This window comes from Phoxinus phoxinus (genome assembly GCF_949152265.1).
Source record: "Phoxinus phoxinus genome assembly, chromosome: 14".
Classification (NCBI taxonomy): domain Eukaryota; kingdom Metazoa; phylum Chordata; class Actinopteri; order Cypriniformes; family Leuciscidae; genus Phoxinus; species Phoxinus phoxinus.
The window spans coordinates 14,092,323-14,114,346 of NC_136889.1; the positions used below are offsets into that span (position 1 = coordinate 14,092,323).

At 38.7% G+C, this 22,024-nt stretch overlaps 1 protein-coding gene across 2 annotated transcripts in view; it reads right to left on the reverse strand.

Annotated features, from left to right (window-relative positions):
* adka (adenosine kinase a) overlaps nt 1–22,024 on the reverse strand; it is a 148,780-nt gene that overhangs the window by 65,945 nt on the left and 60,811 nt on the right. For both annotated transcript variants that reach the window (XM_079634952.1, XM_079634953.1), the window contains exons 5-6: nt 10,263–10,435; nt 5,954–6,062 (exon numbers count right to left, since the gene is read on the reverse strand). In XM_079634952.1, coding sequence (XP_079491078.1) covers nt 5,954–6,062; nt 10,263–10,435 — 282 coding nt within the window. The remainder of the gene's footprint in view (nt 1–5,953; nt 6,063–10,262; nt 10,436–22,024) is intronic.

Below are 22,024 nucleotides of genomic sequence, written 5' to 3' on the forward strand. Positions count from 1 at the left end.
AGGGAACTCTGATGTCTGATTGGTGAAAAAAGGAAGAGGAAAAAACAGAGGGAGAGGGTGATGTAGAAAAAGAGAGAGAATAATGCCACTTCAGGGTGTAGGCTGCCATACTGCTTGCTGTATCAGTTAATGGTTTCTCTCTCCTGCTCTGCTGACAGTATTTTAGATGTAGCTCAACCTGCTTTGTGTGCACCATAGCACTTTACAGGTCTGAAAGCTCATGCTAGGCAAATGCACAATGTGAAAAGTAAGCTATAGATAGTGTTTGAGCAAAAAACAGACTGCGTTTCTTTTTCACAGGTGACACTTCCTTTCACGGCTTCCTCCACGGCACAGCCACATCCTCCCTGGACGAAGCATCCACTCAGTGGAACTGGCACACGCCTGCAAGTGTCAAGAGCTCCTCTTTTATGTCCCTGGCCTATTCTAGAACCATCTGCAGCTGGGGCCTCAGAGGCCCATTGGGCCCCGCTTTTAATTATCTCCATCTCTCTCACACTTCACCACACCCACATTTCTATTTCCTCCCTCCCCTTAATGTGAACACGTACACACCTTTTTGCTCCTGTTTCTTTAAGAGAATGGTTGTATGTCGATGCCTTCAGAGACTGCGTGTTCACTCACAGCAGAGACAAATGACATGCTGAGGTTAATGCTCAGGTGTAATACACAACTAATTTGAGCTTTCTTATGTTGGTTCAAAGGGATAGTACGCTTAAAAATTGACATCATTTACTCAGTTTTTCATGTAATATTTATATTAATTTTATTCAGGTTTATTTCAAATACTGAAAATGCTTTTTAAATAAAGCTGTTTTTAGAGAGATCGGTCTAAATAAATTACATTGTATTTTTTATGACTGATAGTTTATTTGAATAATTACTTGGATAATTATAATATAATGGAAATATATAAGGCTCAAAATAATTGCTTAAAATGTATTGTTTATGATGCAAAGGACGATTTAAAGGGATAGTAAACCCCCAAATCCTGTGAACATTTACTCATCCTCATGCTGTCCCAAACCTGTATGAGTTTATTTTTTGCGTGGAAAAGAAAAGATGATATTTAGTGGAATGTGCACGCAGCTCTTTTTCCATATAATGAACGTGTATGGCGACTAGAGATAGTTGTGAAAAAGAGCAACTCGAACACTGTTCTAAATATCTCCCTTCAACAGAAAGGAGAGTAATTGATGACAGAATAGATTTTTTGGTGGGAGGACTATCCCTTAAACAGACATTTTGACTATAATTTCACATTCCAATAAAAATCGGAACAGAACTCACAGCACAACTGGCCCTGTGAATGTGCTCAGTATCTAAAATCCATCTCCATTTTTGGAGTGTGTGTTTTTTGCAGCTCTGTTCCTGTCTCTCATTACTGCTCACTGAGGAACACTCTGCCTCAGGATTCTGATTTCCTAGCAACAGCCTGCCACCAAACATTTGGCACAAGTTCAACACCCCTCCCTCCTTCATCTTCCCTCCCCTCTTTCTCTTCTCCAGTGAAAAATGGCTGTTCTGCCTGCATGCTGTCCTCTGCCATGCCACGGTGGCAAAGCGGCACGCTGCCCGGCCCGGCCCGAGCCTCTATTAACTCTCATCTCGTCCAATTGCACCCTTCGGTAGCGGGCGCACTGGGAGTCGGCAGCAGGCATCATTAATCAGTGCTTTACCGCACAAACTCCCTCACGCTAATCTGATTTACAGATGAATGAAACTGAGGAAAGAGGGAGGGGACAACAATCAAAAGTATTGCTGTTAATATTTACAGAGCTTGCAAGGCGGCACAGTATTGATATTCCCGAAACACTCTTTGTTCTAAAGTATTAGTGTAACTTCTCCAATTATTATAGCCCGAACTAAATGACAAAGTGCATTCAAACATTATTTTATAGATGATTTCAGGTGAGGTGGAGTCTGTACTTTGTCTAAATTACTGTAAATTTATGATATCATTTATTTATTTTAAACTTGCTTATAAAAACTATTTTAATAAAGATAATGAAAAACACAAAATATAATATTTACATATATTGTTTTGATATTTTTATAAAAATAATAGTAATATATATTTTATATTACTTAAAAATATAAATATATTTAAATACTATATAATAAAATGTATGCATGTATACATATAAAGTATATATATATATATACACACACACACACATATATACACACACATACAGTATATATAGATACATACTGCATGTATGTATATACACACGTGTATATATATATATATATATATATATATATGCACACACACACACGTGTATTTACATACATACAGTATGTATCTATATATACTGTGTGTGTGTGTGTATATATATATACATACATAGTATATATAGATACATACTGTATGCATGTATATACGCGTGTATATACATGCATACAGTATGTATCTATATATATATACATACAGTATGTACCTATATATACTGTGTGTGTGTATATATATATATATACACTGTATTTGCTAACAGAATCATTATGTGATTGGTTGTTTCATCCTTGTATATATAATTCTTTATAATGGCCTTTACACTTTACAGCGACTGTGAGTTGATTCTATGACTGTGAACTGACTAAGTCATGTGCTTAATGTAAAAAAACAACTTTAAAAACACCAATAATTCAGCATTCCATTTATGCAGAACCAAAGCCTAAGACTTCATTTTACCCACCTGTAGCCACTATTTTTCTTATGCCATGCAAGCACTGGTATTTCCTTCAGGAAATGCATATCTAGGGTTTCAATAGAACACCATCAGGGTAAATTAAAATCAATCCCTGAGGTTAAAGTGAGCGAGTTGCTTGGTTTCATGCTCACACAGGGATGTCTTCCACTCTGAACACAAGGTCAATGGAGATTACAGCTCAAGGAGGCTTCCCTTATCACTGCACAGAAGCATGCCACAGTGCATTAAGTGGAAATGGCGCTGGATGGTCTCCACTCAGCCCTCTTTAAAAAACAATCTCAGCAAAATGCACCACGGAGGACTATCGAGCAGACCTCTGCACTCACGATTCACAATATGTCCTTGTTTACCATTAAATGAGTAAATCTAGCTGGTTACCGAGAGGTGCTTAGGTGGAAAATGGAGCAGCCCTGATTGATACCATGATACGGTACAATTTTAGGGCCATGATACCATAAAATAGCAGATAAGAATTCTGCCAGTGGACTGGGGTGCCGTCACAATGTGCTCTCCTATAATGTCAAGGGACCCAAGAGAAAATCTGACCAGATCTGAAGTAGTCAAGTGTAAGGGCTCTCTAAGGGAGTGGGCTGAAGATTGACCACCACTGTATTGTGATCTAACAGATGGGCTCACACGGTTGCCAGTTACATGGCAATTACATATTTGCACAGCCACAAATTATAAATCCAGCCTAACTCACTACAAACCCAGCCAACATATTCGCATTTTAAATGAATTGATTTTAATCATCACTTTTATGCAGAGGATCCAAAAGGTGGATGAATTACAATTTCGGGTATTAAAATATTTCCTGTTTCGATCCTGATTCACCAATTCTTTGTTTGATTCAATTAGTATCAAATTAAAACCAAGTTACTAAAACAACATCAAGCTATCATTACTTCCAGTAATTGCATGTTTTAATATTTGTTGACAGACAGACAGACAAATAGATGTACAGAAAGACAGAGACAGATATACTGTACCAACAGACAGCCAGATATGGAAAATATAAAAATATTCTTTTGCTAAAATATTAACTTGATACTAATTTATTAACCACTCCGATGGATCTAATGTATCCGACTCACTAAAACTAACTGGTTCATCATTGTTTGTGAATATTACACTGGTTATGCTGTATATATTATGCTGTACATAAAACTAAAAAAAATTATTTTGCGATTTTATGACTCGATAATGAGAGAGAGAGAGAGAGAGAGAGAGAGAGAGAGAGAGAGAGAGAGAGAGAGAGAGAGAGAGAGAGAGAGAGAGAGAGAGAGAGAGAGAGATGCGGCTTGATGCATAACAAGGACAGACTGGCTGGTGCCACAGCCTGTGATGGTTATGTGGAAGAGGAAATCGCTTACATAATCCTGCGTCAGTCGAATACAGAGACTCCCAGATAACCAGCAGGACTACGAACAAGAGCACTCAGTTTATTTGATCAACTGGCCTGTTTTCAGTTTCTCAGTTCAAACTATCAAGATCTGACGCCCAGCCAAAACAAGCACTGGAGTCCCTTCTCAGAAACAAGTGCGTGTAGAGAAAAAAGAGGAAGTCCGTAGAGACTTCGACCACCGAGATGTTCCTGCTGCGGTCAAGTCGGCTCCCTTAGGGACCGGGGTCCATGTCTACTTGCTCACCAAACTGTGACCAGGGGTTGAATTCAGAAACGGTTGCTCCACCATTAAGGTGGGAGAAGATCTACTCCAGTAATGAACTTTCTCTGGCTGGATAATCAATTCTCACACTCCTCGACCATCACCCTGGCTGCCTCTGGCCAGAAAGAGAGCAAGCGAGAACAAGAAAAATGGGGGGGCTGGAGTGGCTGTGCAGCTTGGCCAAATGCATTAAACATGTCTGTTGAGCGGAGACCTGAAGAAGCTGCTAACACAACTAGGTTTGGACCTGTGGTGGAAAAACAAGCCTGCTCGCTGGGACGCTCAACTCTCCAATCTCAGCTGAAATTTGAGCCTCGGACAAACTGAGCAGGGCATCACAACAGAAACGATCTCCTCTCCCTCAGGATCGCTGTCAAACAAGCACTACCGAAAAGCCTAGGCTTACAAAATGGGGACAAGACTTTGAATAAACACTGGAATGTGCTTGCTCGTTCGCTTTCTTTCTCTGCAGTTGAGGACAGCCATTCATCCAAAGGCATGACTTGATGCGGATCTCAATGTTTGGTGGAGCACCTTGCGCAAAAAGAAGCAACCGCAACAAGCCGATGAAGCGACAGAGCCATCAGGGCACTTTCTCATAAACGCTAGCATATTCAGTCAAGTTTGAAAACACAAAGGCCGTCAATACACAACGGCTCCTCAATATTCATGTATAGCCCCGAGCTCCCCATTCACCAAACGACAGTGTGATGAAAAACGTTTAATCAGGGACGAAAATGATTTGATTAGAGTGTCACGTTACAATGGCTGCCAAATTGAGCTTCAAAGACTGACTCCTGCATCGAGGTTAATCACAGTCCTACAATACAGGTATTCAACAAATGATGTCCGAGTCCGTGCGGATGCCAGACTTTCCCTCGATGAATGGAGCTTACAGCAGGTACAGACTCACATGAAGAGCCATCCCAATCACATTTGCAATGGCTCATTAACAATAAGGTCGGAGTGTAATGGGGTCGCTCGTTTCACACCAACCTTGATTACCGGTAATTACGAGCAGCGGCTTTTTGCATCTATCTCGTCTCGCAGAGTGTACTCAGAATTAACCAGCACAGTTGACTGACGGAGCAGACAAGCGCTTAGACAAACTTGTTTTTTCAAGGGCTTAAGGTGCATGTGCAGTAAATGTAAGCTTCGGTCTGGCCGATGACCTTCAGAGTGAGTCATTCCGCCCCCTTGTGACCTGTCGATCAAACCTCTAGTCTCTCGCAGGTCAAAGAGCACGATGCTGCATACAGACCGACTGCGCTTCAGACTGCATTTCCAACCTTGCAGTACCAGTTACAGCCCTTCGGGACTTCATACGTCGCTTCATTGTAGGGTTTGGAACAGAAGTTACATACTCTCTAGATGACAATGTTTCTACCATTAGATGATAGATCACAATCAAAAACACGCATTTAAAAAAAATCTATTATCCTTCATTAAGAGGATAACGTTGAACCCTTAGCAATCAGATAGCTTGGTTGAAAAAAGAATTTTAACACTTTACAACACATGGTGACAAACTGCAAAAAAGGCAAAAGTGTCAAGAGAGACATTTCTACTTACAGCGATGTAGTAAACTTGGGCTTTTTCAACAAGCTTCCAGTTCTCCTCCAGATCAAGGTGTTTCTCTTTTTTGTAGCAATTAGCAGCAGCGAGATTTGCAACAAGAGACCTAACGGAACAAAAACACAAAACTACAGTAAATATAACTGTCTGAGTATAGATTGGGGTCAATATTATAAACAAAACATTTGCAAAGTAAGCCATTTTCTTCCAGCAATTTTTTTGAATATTTACCTAAAGGATTTAAATAATGGAAATATAATTTCCAGCTTCCAGGGCAGGACATTAAAAATCTTTTAAATTGTTGTAAATTGTTTTGGGTTTTTTTGTAAAGAAAACAACCTCAAATGTATAAATTTTTAATTAAAAGCATTATATATTTTAATACATGTTATATATTTAAACAATATTATATATACAGGACATAATCTAAAATAACAATGTGTACATATTTGTATACATTTCTGACATGCACACAAATGTGTGTCAATAAATAAAATATATTTTTAAAAATATAAAAAATATATTATGTTTATTATGAATATTATTACGTTTTGTGGTGAGGTCATGTGAAAATGCTGGTAGGCATAAAAAAAAAAATGCAGCAAGTTACTTGTTGAATACCTAAATAAAATGTTTCAGAAGGTTTTTTGGAGAAAATTGTATCTTTAAATGATCATCATTATATGTCCCAAAGGCACTGTCTATTTCACATAACACCAATGCCCATTTCCTTCTCTTAAATGGCTTTATATGAAAGAAACCACATAATGCAGTAGAGAAACCAACTCTATCTTCAGGGTGATTGTGTAAATTATGTAGCTCCTTGAAAACGTGCTGTTGCTGCTGTAACTTTGTAAATTGCTGTAGGCGGAATACGGCTAACATATGGACTACGGTTTTCTAAACAGCTGCTTTGTGTCAGCTCTGCCAGAATTAAATATCAACACACTTTTTTCTTTATTTCTCTTCTTTTTATTTAAGTGCAAATGCCTTACAAGACCTTTCCCATAAATAAATGAACAAACAAATCAATAATGCAGGAGAACTGCAAACGTCCACCGGGACTGCTGTTTCTCCATTAACCTCCCGGTGGTCCTCGTATCAACAAAAACAACTAATTCCACTTTGAAAAACAACCACTCTCATTATTCACTTGTTACTGAGAGGATACGGTCCCAACAGGCCAGCCGCTACAATGAACCAGCATTAGCCTTACAGAAGAAGCACTGCTATGCACAGTCAGGCCACAAATGAGAATCAATAGACCTGCGGTTATGGCTTTTGGAGGAAAAGTGAAGAGCATTGATAGAAATGCCAGAGACAGAGTATTTATGAACAGGTGCATGCTTGTTAAAAGGGGTTCAAAAGAATATAAATGTAAATCAAGTACCCAGAAATATGTACAGTACACACACACAAATATATATATATTAAATATATGTTACACTTGGTTTACATTTATATTCTTTTGAACCGTTTTTAACAAGCATGCACAATATCAAACTTGAAATTTCCTATCTATATTCACCATGTATTTGAGATGCACCAATATAAAAATTCAGGCCAGGTAAGCTAAAAATGTTCATGCTTCATATTTTCAAGTAATAATTATTTTCATGGGGCCGATAAATGGCAATATAAAAATCCTACATTATTTTAAAGGGGTTCTATTATGCTGTTTTACATTGTTCAACTTGCTAATGTTGCTATTTGAGCCTGAAATAGGTCTGCAAAGTTACTAAGCTCAAAGTCCACTCCAAAGGGAGTTACTCCGCTGTATATCCGTAAGCACGGTTTCTGAACGCCTCGATTGGAGTCTTCAGTTTTCTTCTGGGAATGTACAAGTCACATATTCCCTCATTTAAATAACTCCAGCCTTTAGGCATAAACAAAAAATAAAAGGGGAACGAGGCTTGTTGCGTTAGTAGTGTGTTGTCGCAATGTCCAAGAGACACTGTATTTTCCACCCCTGCACCAGTCATGGTTACAAAGGTGGTTCGGGTTGATCCCCTTGACCAAAAAAAAAAAAAGCAACTGATTGTAATTTTCACAGTGGAACATGCAAGATGCAGATCTGACACCCTTCCGCTTGATGTCATCGTGTTAATCAAAATCAAATCCATTAAGGCATAATAAGCATTTAGAGTGGCAGAGTCACGCTGATCTGACCAGGCAGATTGTGTCGGACGCTCCTCCACGCTATCATTACCGCTCACAGAGAGAAGCAGTGCTGAGAGGAAAGGCAGACCTCTCGCTGCAGGCTGTAGACCCGTGACCTCATCCCTCCCCCCAACCCCCTCCCAAGCCAGTCTTTTAACACCGTTTCCCGTCTGGCCTGTCTCACCGGCGGCTGTGTACAGGTGCGCTGCATAGCTGCAGGGAGAAAGTATTGAGGAAGATATTGATCAAGCCGCTTTCAGGCCCTGAGCTGCAGGTCTGTGAATCTCCTGTAATGAAAGGGTCTGCTTTGACAGGTGAGGTGCTAATGAGAAGAGCCTCATAAGGCCAAGGCTGACAGCTCTACAAGCCACTGCTCTTTCAAACTGTCTCTAATACATAGCCCTCTCACACTAACTCTATGACAGTCTAAACAATGAGACCAGTCCCCATAAATCTCCTTCTCGACTTTCATATATTCCTGGGCTACATGGGTCCTTTTAAACATGCGTAACATGACAAAAAGTATATGTACTCCAAGGTGGTCTATGATACCTGGAGAAAGCTATCCGTTAGCATTTGCTTTTATCAAAACCTTCTTAAAATCAAGCCTATTACAGCAATTGCGTGGATGAGAAAAATTTACAATAAAGCAACCAGAATGATCTGAAGTCCCTCTCTTTTGTCAGCTCGCCTCAGAAGGGACACACCTGTGAGCGGTTGCTCATGTACACACACACTTGCAATAGTTTTGTTAGCAGCTCTGATTAAAAGGCAATAGCATGGCTGACAACATGCAAAACAAATGCAGATCACCACCTGAACGATCACGACTGCCTCAGAGGTGCATCTATTATTCAGTTGATGTCACTGACACCGGTGCCCCTGCAACTGCATGCATTTTTTTATTATTATTAAAGGAATAGTCCTCCCAGGAATGATTATTTAAAAAGCATACAAGTTTTTCAGTGTAACTCCTAAGAGTACAAAAACCGTTTATAATGGCGTCTCTCAAGCTCCAAAATACAGTGTTTCCTGCACTACTACTAAGCAGCACATTTGTGAATATACAGCACAAAACATATTGATTCTCTAACAAATGGCTCTTATGAGCAAGTTCATTTTAGAGAATCTTTTTAGAGTGGTTACTGAATAAATCTCAGTTATTAGACTCACTAATGGAACCGAAATTTATTAATTTTCATTTTGGGATGTCTGACTAATAAATACAAGTAAAACATACAATAATATAAATGCACCGGTATATATATATAAAATGTGAATAAAACTATAAATTAATAACTATAATTAAAAACATACAAAGCTATTGTTTGAACATTTAATTCAAATAAAACATTTAATAAAATTAGTACAATTTTATAAAAAGCTAAACATAATTTATAATTTATTTCTGATTTGTCAAATCTGTTCTGTTGAAATTCAAAATAATCTCAAACTTCGGAGTAAGTTTTTTTTTTTATCTTTTACTAAATATTTCTTACCAAGAGCTAAAAGAATCATTAATAAAATCATTAAGGAACCACAATCATTGAGAAGAATTCAGAATAATTTAACTCATTATTAAGCTCCAACTCCTACTATCAATGGCATCAGAATTAAATTTTTTGATAATAATTGTTCCTTTAAGATTATATGGGAATGGTCAAAGAACGAGACAGCGATCCATTAGGAGTTTGAACCTGCTGTTCATTTGAACAAATCCCCAGAGTTTATACAAATTACAGATTTATACAATGATATTGAAAGTCAATAAGCTTAAATGGTTACAAATCGCATTCTCTTCGCAAGCAGAGAAATAGTAAATAAACACATCAAATACTCAAATGTTCAAACATGTAGGTAGCACATAATTTGGCCAAAGCAGTTTCACATATCTGCTCAGTCATGGAATCTAGCACCCTTCAGGGCCAAGTCATGCGGTGTATCAAAATACCTCTGTGCTGATCTAACCCCGGCAAATAAATAAATCAAGAGCTCTGGCGGAAAAGAGCAGAACAGCCGGCGAGGGAACAGTGAGTCCCAGTGCATAGTGAGGTGGGGTGTGTGAATGTGCACTGTGTGTGTGTGCAGGGGGGTGCTATCCTGAGGAAGCGATAAGGGCCCTCCCTAGAGGAAAGGGGTGGCTGACCTGTTGTCGCCAGTGATGCAGGCAGCGCAGGTCCCCGTGGGCTCCTCGCTCTGCTCGTAATAGTGGGCATCCACGTTGGCCTCCTCTGCCTTCTCCTTGAGGATCTTCCCGAACTTGTCCTCCCCGATGCAGCCAAAGAAGGTGCCAACTTTGTACGGCTCCTGGATCATCCACTGAGAGGAAGGACAGATCGAGCGGGTGGGGAGCAAAAAGGAAAGAGAGAGGAGGAAAAGCCATTATTATAACACGTAAACACAGCTTCCATATCTGAGAGTAAAAAAATAGACTGGAAATAAAATATCCAGGAACTAGGAAGTTGTCTATATATTGACAATTCCTGGAAAGGCAAAATGGACTGTGGTAGAGAGGCCCCTGTGCGTGCAACTCTGCAAGAGAATAACTAGTGAAAACAGGAAGTAATAGCAAACTGATAAGGAGAAAAAACAAATACATTTTCTCAAATTCAGGGTTAAAAAGTGGTAAAGTAAGGGAACAATGGGCAAGTCATTCTTCAGGCATTTCAATATAATGTAGTGTTTGTTAGAAAAGTGACAGCAATGATCAATGATGAAAACCCAATTGTGTGACAACAACAGCTTTAAAGCTGCAGTCCGTCGTTTTTCCTCTTTGTCGCCATCTCTGTTAGAAATCTGCAATTGCAGTTATTCGCGGAATTATTAACTGTGCGTGGGTAGTAAATCGGCATGAAACAGCGCGGATGAACACAATGTATTGAGGCTGCCGCGTCGCTGTGGATATTGTACTTTCATCAGCAATCTCAGAGTATACTTTTTGAAAGTGTCAACATTAGAATTTTAATCGGAAAATGTCATCTGAACAAGTAAGAAACATTCACTTTTGTTCTGACCAAATTCGGGGGGTGGGGGGGAAGCATTGCAGTAGGCTATATCATGCTGATTAAATCTAACGTTTGCTTATATCACGTCAAAACGTGAAAAATATATTTTTTCTGTAGCCACTCTGAAGTCCGAAGTCTTTGGGTTTTACAACTGGTGAATCTCCAGTTGTCACTGGTGATTGTCGCTTTAAACTTTCGGGATCCGCCATACCAAGTGCTAAGCTAAATCTCCACCTCCATCATCCACACACGCTAGCCGGGGACTCCTTCTCTATGTGTACAGAAGTGACGTAATGACGCAAAGACATGCTCGAAATTCCCGCGGAAATCCACCAGTACCACTGGAATTAAAATCATTATTACAAGGTTACCGTTTTGAATCGAGGTAAGGCAAGCAGATCGTTTTGAACACTGGCTGGTTAAGTTTTTTTTCAAAAATGTCTTTTTTGATATTTTTAAACCCAAAAAAGTGCCGGACTGCAGCTTTAACAAAGCCTTATTTTAACAGTTTCTATTTTACATTTACTATCAATATTGTTTTATTGTATTAGTATTATAATTTGAACTTGACACAATGTATTTTAATGTAATGCTAATGGTGCTAGATGCTAAAATAATTTAGAAATGTGATGCGAGTGGAAAGATTCTTCTAACAAATACATAAAGTATGTACACGGACAAGCAATTTAGAAAATAACATAATATTTATATTTTGAATATTACATATTGATTACATTTAGACTAATTAGGGAAAAAATACAAATACAGTGTAGACCTAGAGTTTAAATAAATAATACATTCTTATGGAGAAATTTTATATAAGATAAATGGGAAATCAAAATATATGTTTCAAAATATATATTAAAAAAATAAACAAAAAAAATGCATTGCATTAAAAAAGTAAACATTTTAAATTATTTGTATTGAACAACAGGCAAGTCAACTAGAAATTCAGCTATAATTTATCTTAAGTATAAATGGATATGTTTAACACTAAATTTATCGGCTGATACAAGCATGGCCGCCAACATAGAATCCATCCTTACATATTTGTAGACCTAGTAATTTTTTCAGCACTGAAAGGGCTGGCGCTATTCAGATTGCAATGAATTCTGGTCTTATAAAAGCCTCTGAATATAAAGTGATCAAGTCTGATGGAGCAAAACCTTCTCAAAACTGATGGAATAATGAAATGAGACACAGGATGTCTGTCTGTAGGCTGTGTTAAACTAGATTACAGGAGAGCACTGATTCCAGCATCCTGGACGGTGGCTCACCACAAACACTGTGACATTGCCACTTTTATGGGGATGATGAAAAGGTCTTTCTAGGTTTTTAGTGCTGTGGGGTTTAACCTCCGAAGATTTATTAGAGTACACGGTGCTACGTTTGCTGCTTTTATTGCAACCTTGCAATGTCTGTTGATGGGGCCCCTTGTGAATGAGATGCTCTGCCTGAGAGATGACCTGTATACATGAGAAATTAATCACTCCAAACAAAGAGTTGTGTCTGTAAACAGAGGTGTATTGCTCCACAGACAGTGTGGAAGTAGTTATGTACTGTCTGTTTAATGTAAGACCAAAAAGACGTATACAGCCTAAATTGTTGATGGGGCAAATGATGCAGTGGGCACCCCAGGTTCTTTGAAATCAACATTAAACCGTGTTTACAACCCATTTTACTTGGAAAAACTGGACATAATTCTGGTCAATCTGTCAATCAAAACTTTTGATTTGCAACTGCACTACACTTCCAATTTCTTAATTACGGATTTACTCCAAGAGGTATTCAATGACTTGGAAATCTTGTATCCATCCTCCGCTTTGAGCCTTTTAATTACTTTTTCAAGGAGTTGTTTGGAGCTTTCATGTTCATGGTGTAAGTTCTGCCACAATATTGACTTGCCAAATTGAACCTTCCAGATGGTGTATTTATACTAAAATCAATCAAAAGCCCTCGACTGCACACAAGTTATCTTCATTTAACGATTGATGCGTCTAAACCCAATTGGCCGCACTTCTTCTGGACTTCTTCTACAGTACTTCTGGATTTTATAATTGTCATTATTTTGGATCAAAGCCTAATTAAAAGAATAGTTCACCAAAAAGAAAAGAATTATGTCATCAATTAGTCTCTTATAGCAATCAAAACCCGAACTTTCATTTATCTCCAAAACATGTATGAAGATTTTTTATGAAATCTGAGAGATTTCTGTCCCTCCATTATATTATTGACAATTTCACAAAGTTCATAAAGACTATAAACTAAATCCATATGAATCGAGCAGTTTAATCCAAGTATTCTGAAGAGACACAATGGTGTTACTGTATATGAACAAAAGTCTAATGAGTTTGGAATGACAAGTTAATTATGACTTTTCATTATATAACATTCATAATCATATATTAGATATATAATTTTCACTTTTATTTAATTAAATTATACCTAAATTATTAATTTATAATGATTTTTCATTTTTGGGTGAAAGCAAGTCTAACGTAATTCAGTACTGCAAAACAACAAACATGAAAGTCCAAGGGTGGTAAATACTTTTTTACAAACAAGCACTAAAAGACCATGAATGTGCATTAAGAAAGTAAGGTCACTTTTGACCATGTTGACTTTAAAATTAATAGAATATCTCTGATGTTCAAAATGCATAAATTGTTATAACTCAGGAAGCAAATGCACCACCCTTGATCTGATCACCCCTGTAGAATCTAACATTTCCTGAGGTCATCTCCCATCATTCCTGCTGCTACTGTTTACAGACCTAACACTTGCACATGACACGCTGCGTTACATTTTAACTGCACCTGGTGAGTGTTTTTCCACCAGGTGCAGTTACTTGACAGAAAACTTTGGAGGAGGGGGGTTTGTAAAACACACATCTAAACATATACATGCCAGTATTGTGATTCAAATGGTACATGCGTGCATCTTTGATTGTATTGGAGACAGAAGAGCTCCAATGATTAGGAAGGACCGGGTCGGGGCGGGCCTCTAAAAACAGCTTGGCACAGCACACACCTTTGTTCCGACTCATAATCAAAGCCAGCCAAAAACTGCAGCCAATCAAAGAGGTCCGCTGTGAAACACCAGTCTATTCGTCTCCATCTACTGCAATAACCCCCTCCTGCTGACAATTACTTTCAAATGGAGATCTAAATAAAAGATGATATGTCCATTAAGACAAAGAGCTATCTGCAGGGTCGCGGGGAGGTCGGTCTGCGGCAGGCGTAAGGGATATTCATGCTCAGTCACATCCCAATTACCCGCCAGCAGCACTGGCAGGGTGTGAGCAAACGTGCGTGAGGGAAGCTTCATTACGGAGGGGGATGAAGTGCTGAAATTAAACAGCAGTGTCTCCCGCTGTGTTGAGCCCCCCGGCCTAGAGCACGCAGCCTGGCTCTGACATAATGTGGCTGCACGTGGTCACGTAAGCGAAGAAACACACACACACACACACACACACAGTACTGTACGCAAGAATACATTAGGGTTGTTTGGGAAGTGAAGAGAAACATGCAAACAAAAACAAATAAATTATGCAAAATGCTGATGTTCCCTCAAAATTTGCTGATCGTATGGAAAAGACTGTGGGTTTTTTTTACATTAAGACTACAACACAGCAGGTAGAGCCAGATTAGGCCATTATGGGAATAAAACATATATCAGGACATGCATGCATGTCAGAGTAAACAAAAATCTTCCCATATCCCAAAACTGCCCATGCAGCTTGGTGGGCACTCGTGCAGTCATAAGTATCTTTTACTTTTTATAAATCTAAATGTAAAACTTATGTGCACTAATGCGTCTACGGATGGGAAGTTAGAACTGGCTCATATTCCGCATTAAAACAATCAGCAATCAGTGTAGTCAGATCCCTGAACAAAGGACTCTTTATGAGCAGTTCGTTTTCAAACAAACAAATACAACCGAGTTAAAGAAACACACTTTACAAGTTTTGTCAGCAGTATTTTATAAAAACAAATACATTAAATATACAATACCATTCAAAGTTTGTGGTTAGTAAGAAAAAGAAAAGAAAAGAAAAAAAGTAATTTAATTCATCAAGGATGCTTTAAAGAATCACGGTTTCCACAAAAATATTAAGCAACTGTTTTTTAAAGATTGATAATAATCAGAAATGTTCCATTTTGCACCAAATTAGCATATTATAATAATTTCTGAAGGATCATGTAACAATGAAGATTTACATTTAAAATATAATGAAATAAAAAAAAAATATATATATATATTTCACTTTTTTTTTAACTATTTTCAAATCAAATAAATGCAGCCTTGGTGAGTATAAGAGACTTTAGAAAACATTTAAAAAATATATTATCCCCAAACTTTTAAACTGGTATATTACCACATTGATGTATTGTTATTCATATAGTTAAGAGCTATTATTGTTTTGCATATATGCTGCCTCAAAAAAAAGAAAAGAAAAGTGTGTCAGATTTTAATAAATTATTTTTCAAAAATCTCATTGTTTGGAAATGGAATCGCATTTTAAAATATTTCTTCTTCAAAAGTACCAAAATTAATCACTAATGAACAACAATTATTAAATTCCTTACAATTCCCATTTCTAATTACATCCCAAACAAGATATTCCTCTAAATGTCTGAGGGGCATTAATTGTTACAGAAGTGAGGGCTTTTTCACAGGGAGGTGACCCAGCACGTATCCCAGCATCCACCAGCTGCCACTCCTCTTTGTCACATGCTTGCTGCAGTTATCACTCAATTGCCAGAGGACAATCAGAGCATCCGCTGACGGCCCCTTGCGCAGCACAGCCAAATACTGGGCTCCATAACAGAAGCCCATCAAGGTTCTGACTTATCAAAGCACATGGGGAAAAAAACCCTCTAAGAGCCTAGACTTAAGTGATCCGTTTCATAATCACGGCTTCTCTTTTGATCTATACCACAAAGAGTCCGACTACCAACTACAGCAGAGCCGTGAAAACCCAACAAACTGCACTATAATTCAGGTAAAAGAGCGACATAACCTAATTTTGAACTATAATCCGTAGAAAATCCCAATGTACCTCATGCCAGGGGGCTTAAAAAGGAGGTTTGAATACAATGCCTTATTAGGGTTGACTGTTTGGCAGAGCTACGGTAAGGCAAAATTAGATTAATTTGCTTTTGACACACTGTAATAATCTAATAGCATTTAGCTCAGTGAACCCAGGCTTAAACAATGGCAATGAATGCTCTTTAACCTGAAAAGCTCCAGAACCCAGCCAACACGTCTCAGGATTAAAAGCCCTCTGTAACCTGATGGATGCAACTCCAATTACAGGCTTATCAAACTGGCAAAAACCGCAGCGCGACTATTTATAGGCCGAACTGAAATAGCCAGCGCCTGCCTCCCAAAAGTGGTCATGAGGCAATCTGGCCCGCACAAGCCGCCTGCATCAAGCGATTCCCCCACCGAAAGTTGACGAGTACCCTCTGTGTGCTGACGTGGGCCACTGGATGTGACTGATGCGTGTTGTGCGTTCGCATGTCAGTTTTGAAGCTAACTGAAAGCAGCACTTGACAGAGAAGAGAGAATGATGTTAGCAGAGAGAAAGAGAGAAATGAAAATGAGTCATATCTCTAAGGACGCAGACAGAGAGGAGAGCTGTGCACAGGCACGGCTGTCACTGGCCGCAGACACATGAATAAATAAAGGCATTATAATGAAGACAACTCGCCGTCTGCCCATCAGAGCCTGCCCAGCCTGGCACCAAAGCTCAGGAGGTAGAGAGGGAAGAGAAAACGAATTAAAAAAATAAGAAAGAGCGAGAGACAGAACAAGGCAGGGGAGGAAGAGAGAGCGGCACATCACCATGATTGACAATGATGAGCACTGTCTGCTTCTATTAAATCAGTCATTGCTATAGGACTCAAGTCTCCACTCTCTCAATAGGCTAACAAGCTCAGGACTTCACCGTTTCCATCAGCCGTTTACTCTCGCATCCCCCCCGCAGAGCGAAACATCTGGTCAGTTTCTCTTATCTGCTTTATTTCACGCTCAGGTGGCTTAGTGAGGTGTTGTGTGCCATTTCCCCCGTGTGCCCAGTGCCAATGGTGTCATATTTGGACTGCTGTCTGTGACATTCTCTTTCACACCTCCCAATGCTGGGCTGTTTCCATGTGACATCCTCACCATAGCGACAGGGCCGAGGAGGAAGACAGCCGGCGACTCGGCGAGGCATGATCAGATGCGTGCGGGCCTGTCAGAGGAGTCTCCCTCGCTCTGTCCAGACTAGGAATAGGTCATGCTGGTTGAGTCATTCAAGAACCAACAAGTCGATGAGTGAGATTGACTAGTTTATCTGGAGCTTTCTTTTTGTACCGTCTAGTTCAGGGGTGTAAATCTCAGCTCCTGGAGGGCTATAGTCCTGCAGAGTTTAGCTTCAACCCTAATTAAACACACTTGATCCAGCTAATCAAGTCATTCAGGTTTATTGGAAAACTACAGGTGTGTGTGTGTGTGTGTGTGTGTGTGTGTGTGTGTGTGTGTGTGTGTGTGTGTTGAAGGAGGGTTGGAATTAAACTGCAGGGCTATAGCACTCCAGGAACTGAGATTTGCACCCCTGGTCTAGTTGAAAAAGACAAAAACAGATCTGGCATAAACCAATTTTGTTGCTTGTCAAGCTACAAGCTAAACATAATTTATAGTGCTTAAACTACCTTAGTTAAGCTACGAACAGAAAGTATCTAACTATACTGAATCTATTAAGGATTTCAACACAAGTATTTAATTGCATTACGTAATTTGTAAAATTAGCGGCAAATGGTTTGAACATAAATGTACAATAAAACCACTCAAATTGAAACGATGATGAACCCTTTCATTTACCAGAACTACTGTATATGAACAAACCGATTCACAAGAATGAATCAAACATGACAACATTTTATATGAAAAGACCATTTCAGAAAGAAAGGACTTTAAAAATGAACTGGATTTTCTAATGTTACAGAGAGAAAGACATACAGATGGATAGATAACACAGGGCTTTCTTGAGACAGACTAGTAAACTATTATTGCTATATACTAGTATTTCATGCAACCCACTGACTAGTTGATTTTGAAAATATGTAATTTCGCACATCCCTCCCTACCCCAGACAAACAGATCTGGCGACAAGTCGAACATACAGATCTGTCCGGATCTCATCTTTTCCCAGCCACAGCCCGGGGAGCAACATAAACACGCAGCCACGCTTCCCTGTAATCCCAGGCATTTCTACACCATCTAATTTTCTCAGAGTGTAGGCAGACAGAGATGGAGGGGGAAAGTGAGAGGGAAAAAAAATGTCTCATTACATAAGCTGCTTGTGCGACTGCAGTGCCCACACCATCCCAATAAGTGGCAGTTTTAGAGCAATCTAACGTAACAATCAAGGGACACACAAACACACACAAGCACAGAGCTGCTGGGTTATGTTCAAGCTGTTTTTATACTGTGTTTGACAATTCGTTCAGAACCAGAGTTTCAGTTCCACACTCCAGGTCTCTGTTAAGATCTGAACTGAATTATGATTGTGTCATCATGACATCAAGAGAAGCAGCAAATTCAGCAGACAATTTGAACAATAAAATTAAGCTAAGTTCTCTGATAAAAACAAGATTTTGTTTCACTTTTTAAGAAATTAACAACAAAAACAATTTTTTTCATATCGCTGTCTTTGAATGATTTACTATGTGAATGTATTGAATTAACACTATATAGTAATATTCAAATGTATTAATATTTTTTACTTGGATGTACAGTATGTAATTTTTGGGATAATGGTTAATATATAAATTAAAAATGTACATACTTTTATAATATTTATTTAAAATTTGATTCAAGCTTCTGTAATATGCTGACTTTTTGCATTAAGGTGAGACACGGCAGGCAAAAACATATTTTTTTTCACTGGTCAATTTTGAGATTCTTCTTTCAGACTTGTGGTGAAAAAAAGTCCAAAATACACATTTAGGTCTTTATTTTACTACACTTTGTCTATTTGCGTCTGTAGATTTCTCCTAAATTCAACAAAAGTTGGCGTTCTAAATTATCCTGCTGCTCCGCGATCACTGTCTGCTCCCTGTCATCACATACACCGTTGGGAAGCACTCTCTCCTTTACAATGTTGTGGGATCCAAATATGGTAATTTCCTTTTTATCAGAAATCAATCGTGAAAGTACAATGGGCATTTAACTCTAAAAGCGAAATCTCATTGGCTGATGTCAATTTCTGACACCGTGAGTCGTTCAGATGCACCACATGACGTGCTCTGACATTTAGATGTATTTTTGACTTTTTCTGTTCAGTTGAAGGCCATAAATGCTGTGTTATAAGTTTTGTTGTGATTTAGGTGGTTTGCATTGTTGTTACTAATGATTTGATAAGATATTGTGTCTGTAGTTGTTTCCACTAAAAAAGTATGATTTTTTACATTACAAATCTTTAAATGCCGTTTTCTCAAAATGAGTTTGTCATTCTCCCGTATAAACATCTCAGCCGTAGCACCTATGTACACCAAACTTTCCAGTTATACACTTAGCAGTATTCTGAAGATATTTTCAGAAGGATTTGTTAATAAATCATTCCTGGCCTGATTTAGGTGACATTTTAATAAATAAAAAAAAATAGTGAAAATTGATTTTTTTTTAAGGCTATGGACAGTATATTATGATTTCCTAGGCAATTAAAGCATATCTCCTGAAATCCCTCTGAAATTCTTTTTTCATCTTGTGTGTAAACAAAATGAAAAAATTATTTTGCATCTGGCTTTATCATATGTTCAGATCTACCTACTGAAAATCTATGCAAATTTGCACATATTTAATGAGATAATGCCTAATTTGCATTATTAAACATACAAATTTCAAAAACTTGTACTACATTTTTTTTATATACTTGTGTAAGTTATTGAGGAAGTTTCATGGCGAAATCTATTATTTACAATTTTTACCCTTTTCACCTGTAGTGTCTCGCCTTAATTCAATATTATGATCTATTCTTTCTCACTATAAAGTCTGTTAACAGTACAATTACATCGGCACATATAAATGTTTTATTTTTTTACACCAAGAGGTTGATTTGTAGCAGTTTAAATCTCAAGTAAAATCTAAACTAAAAATACAATCAAATAAATAAATAAATGGCAATGGCTTTCAACCCAACCAAACAAACCACAGTCAGACCTTCACCAAAAGCACCAGTGTGAAAGTGTCCTCAGAGAGGAGAGAGCAGGAGGTGTTCGGGTCTCTGTGAGAGCCTGTGAATGCCACTTCCCCTCTTGGCCAGGGCGGCGGCCTCCAGTGTGACTGTGCGGTGTCTTGTTTCGGACAAGGGCTTGGGAGAGAGAATGGAGTTACCAATGTCTTTGAACACTGCGGTAGCACAGTGTAAATGACACCATCCGGCCTGACTCTCTCCTTTTCTATGCAACTCACACATACTTGTAAGGAACCACCAGGTGCTATCTGCTGAGAGATCAGATCAGAGGCACCAACGAAGGCCCATTTCCCAGACTAACCTTTCAGACGCGGCCGAACAGAATGCTTGCGCATCAAGGCCATGCAGAGTTTATCTGACAAACATACTGGTTTTCCCTATCCAACTGGTTAAACATACAGTACAGGCCTCTGTTGTTTAGTGCTGGAGAGGCCTGCTGAATTATTCATAAGACAAACAAGCCCGTGCTGCCGGGGCTGACGCACAATGATCCGTCACAATGGACTCTTTCTATTGGGTGTCCTGCAAGTTGGCGCGCTCAACGGGGGCATAGTCTGGGAGACTAGGTTCTCTCTCAATCTCTCATTAATATGAGAGAGAGGGGTTGTGAAACCCACCGGTCAATTTATGGCTAGAGTTTATCTGGTCGTAAAATGGTGCTTTGCGCTTCTCGGTCCAGGACCATGATGCATGGGAGGTTAATCCAGTCTGTGGGGTGAGGGGGGTTAGAAAGGGGAAATAGTGTGTGAGCGACAGAAACTTCCTCTACCCAGACGGAGCTGCAGGTGAATTCTTTTTGCCCCTGAACCTTAAGTTGACACTGTGCTTTGATCTCCCGCACATGCCAGACGCCCATGGGGAAAAGATCAGTGGCGTACTGGGACAAATACGTGTGGGGGGAGGGGGGGTATTGGAGTGTGAGAAAGAGAGGATGTGAGAAACAGGGGGAGGGGTAGACAGAGAAGTGAATGTGCATGTCTTAAAAGGCTAGTTCACCACAAAAATGACAGTTGCGTAGTTGTTTACTTAAGTTGTTTACCCTCAACTTAAATCCATGACTTTCTACCATGGAACACAAAAGGAGATGTTAGGCAGAATGTTCACGGTGTTCTTTTTCCAGTGAAAAGTCAACGAAAACTCAAAATATGACAAATAAGCAACATAAAAGTACTATGCTATGACTTGACTATATGACTATGACGGAATGACTGTGCACTATATTCAAAGTCTTCAAACGAGAGTTTTAAGAAGCAGATTACATTTAAGTTGATATTTTTAAATCATTCAAGTTCAGAACAGCATAAGATCAAGCAAATTATAACTAGCCTATATAAGTACAACAAATATTAAGAGGGAAGTACTAATGTGCATAAGGGCTGGGGTGATGTATTGAAATATCCAAACATTTTACACTTTATGCTTTTTTGTTTGGCCATTAGGTTCCCTAAAGACCCTCATTAGTAGTCAGTAAGTTTGATTTATTTCATGAATCAGTTTAAACGGTCAATGAATCGATCCAAAAGTCAGGTTTAGTTTGTCTGTCATCAGTCTCTTCATGGCTTTTTTTAAAAATTAAAAAAATATTAAAACTTCTCGCATTACATATTTCAATGTTTTTTATCATTTGTGGAAGAAAAATAAATACAATCATTGTTTTAAACA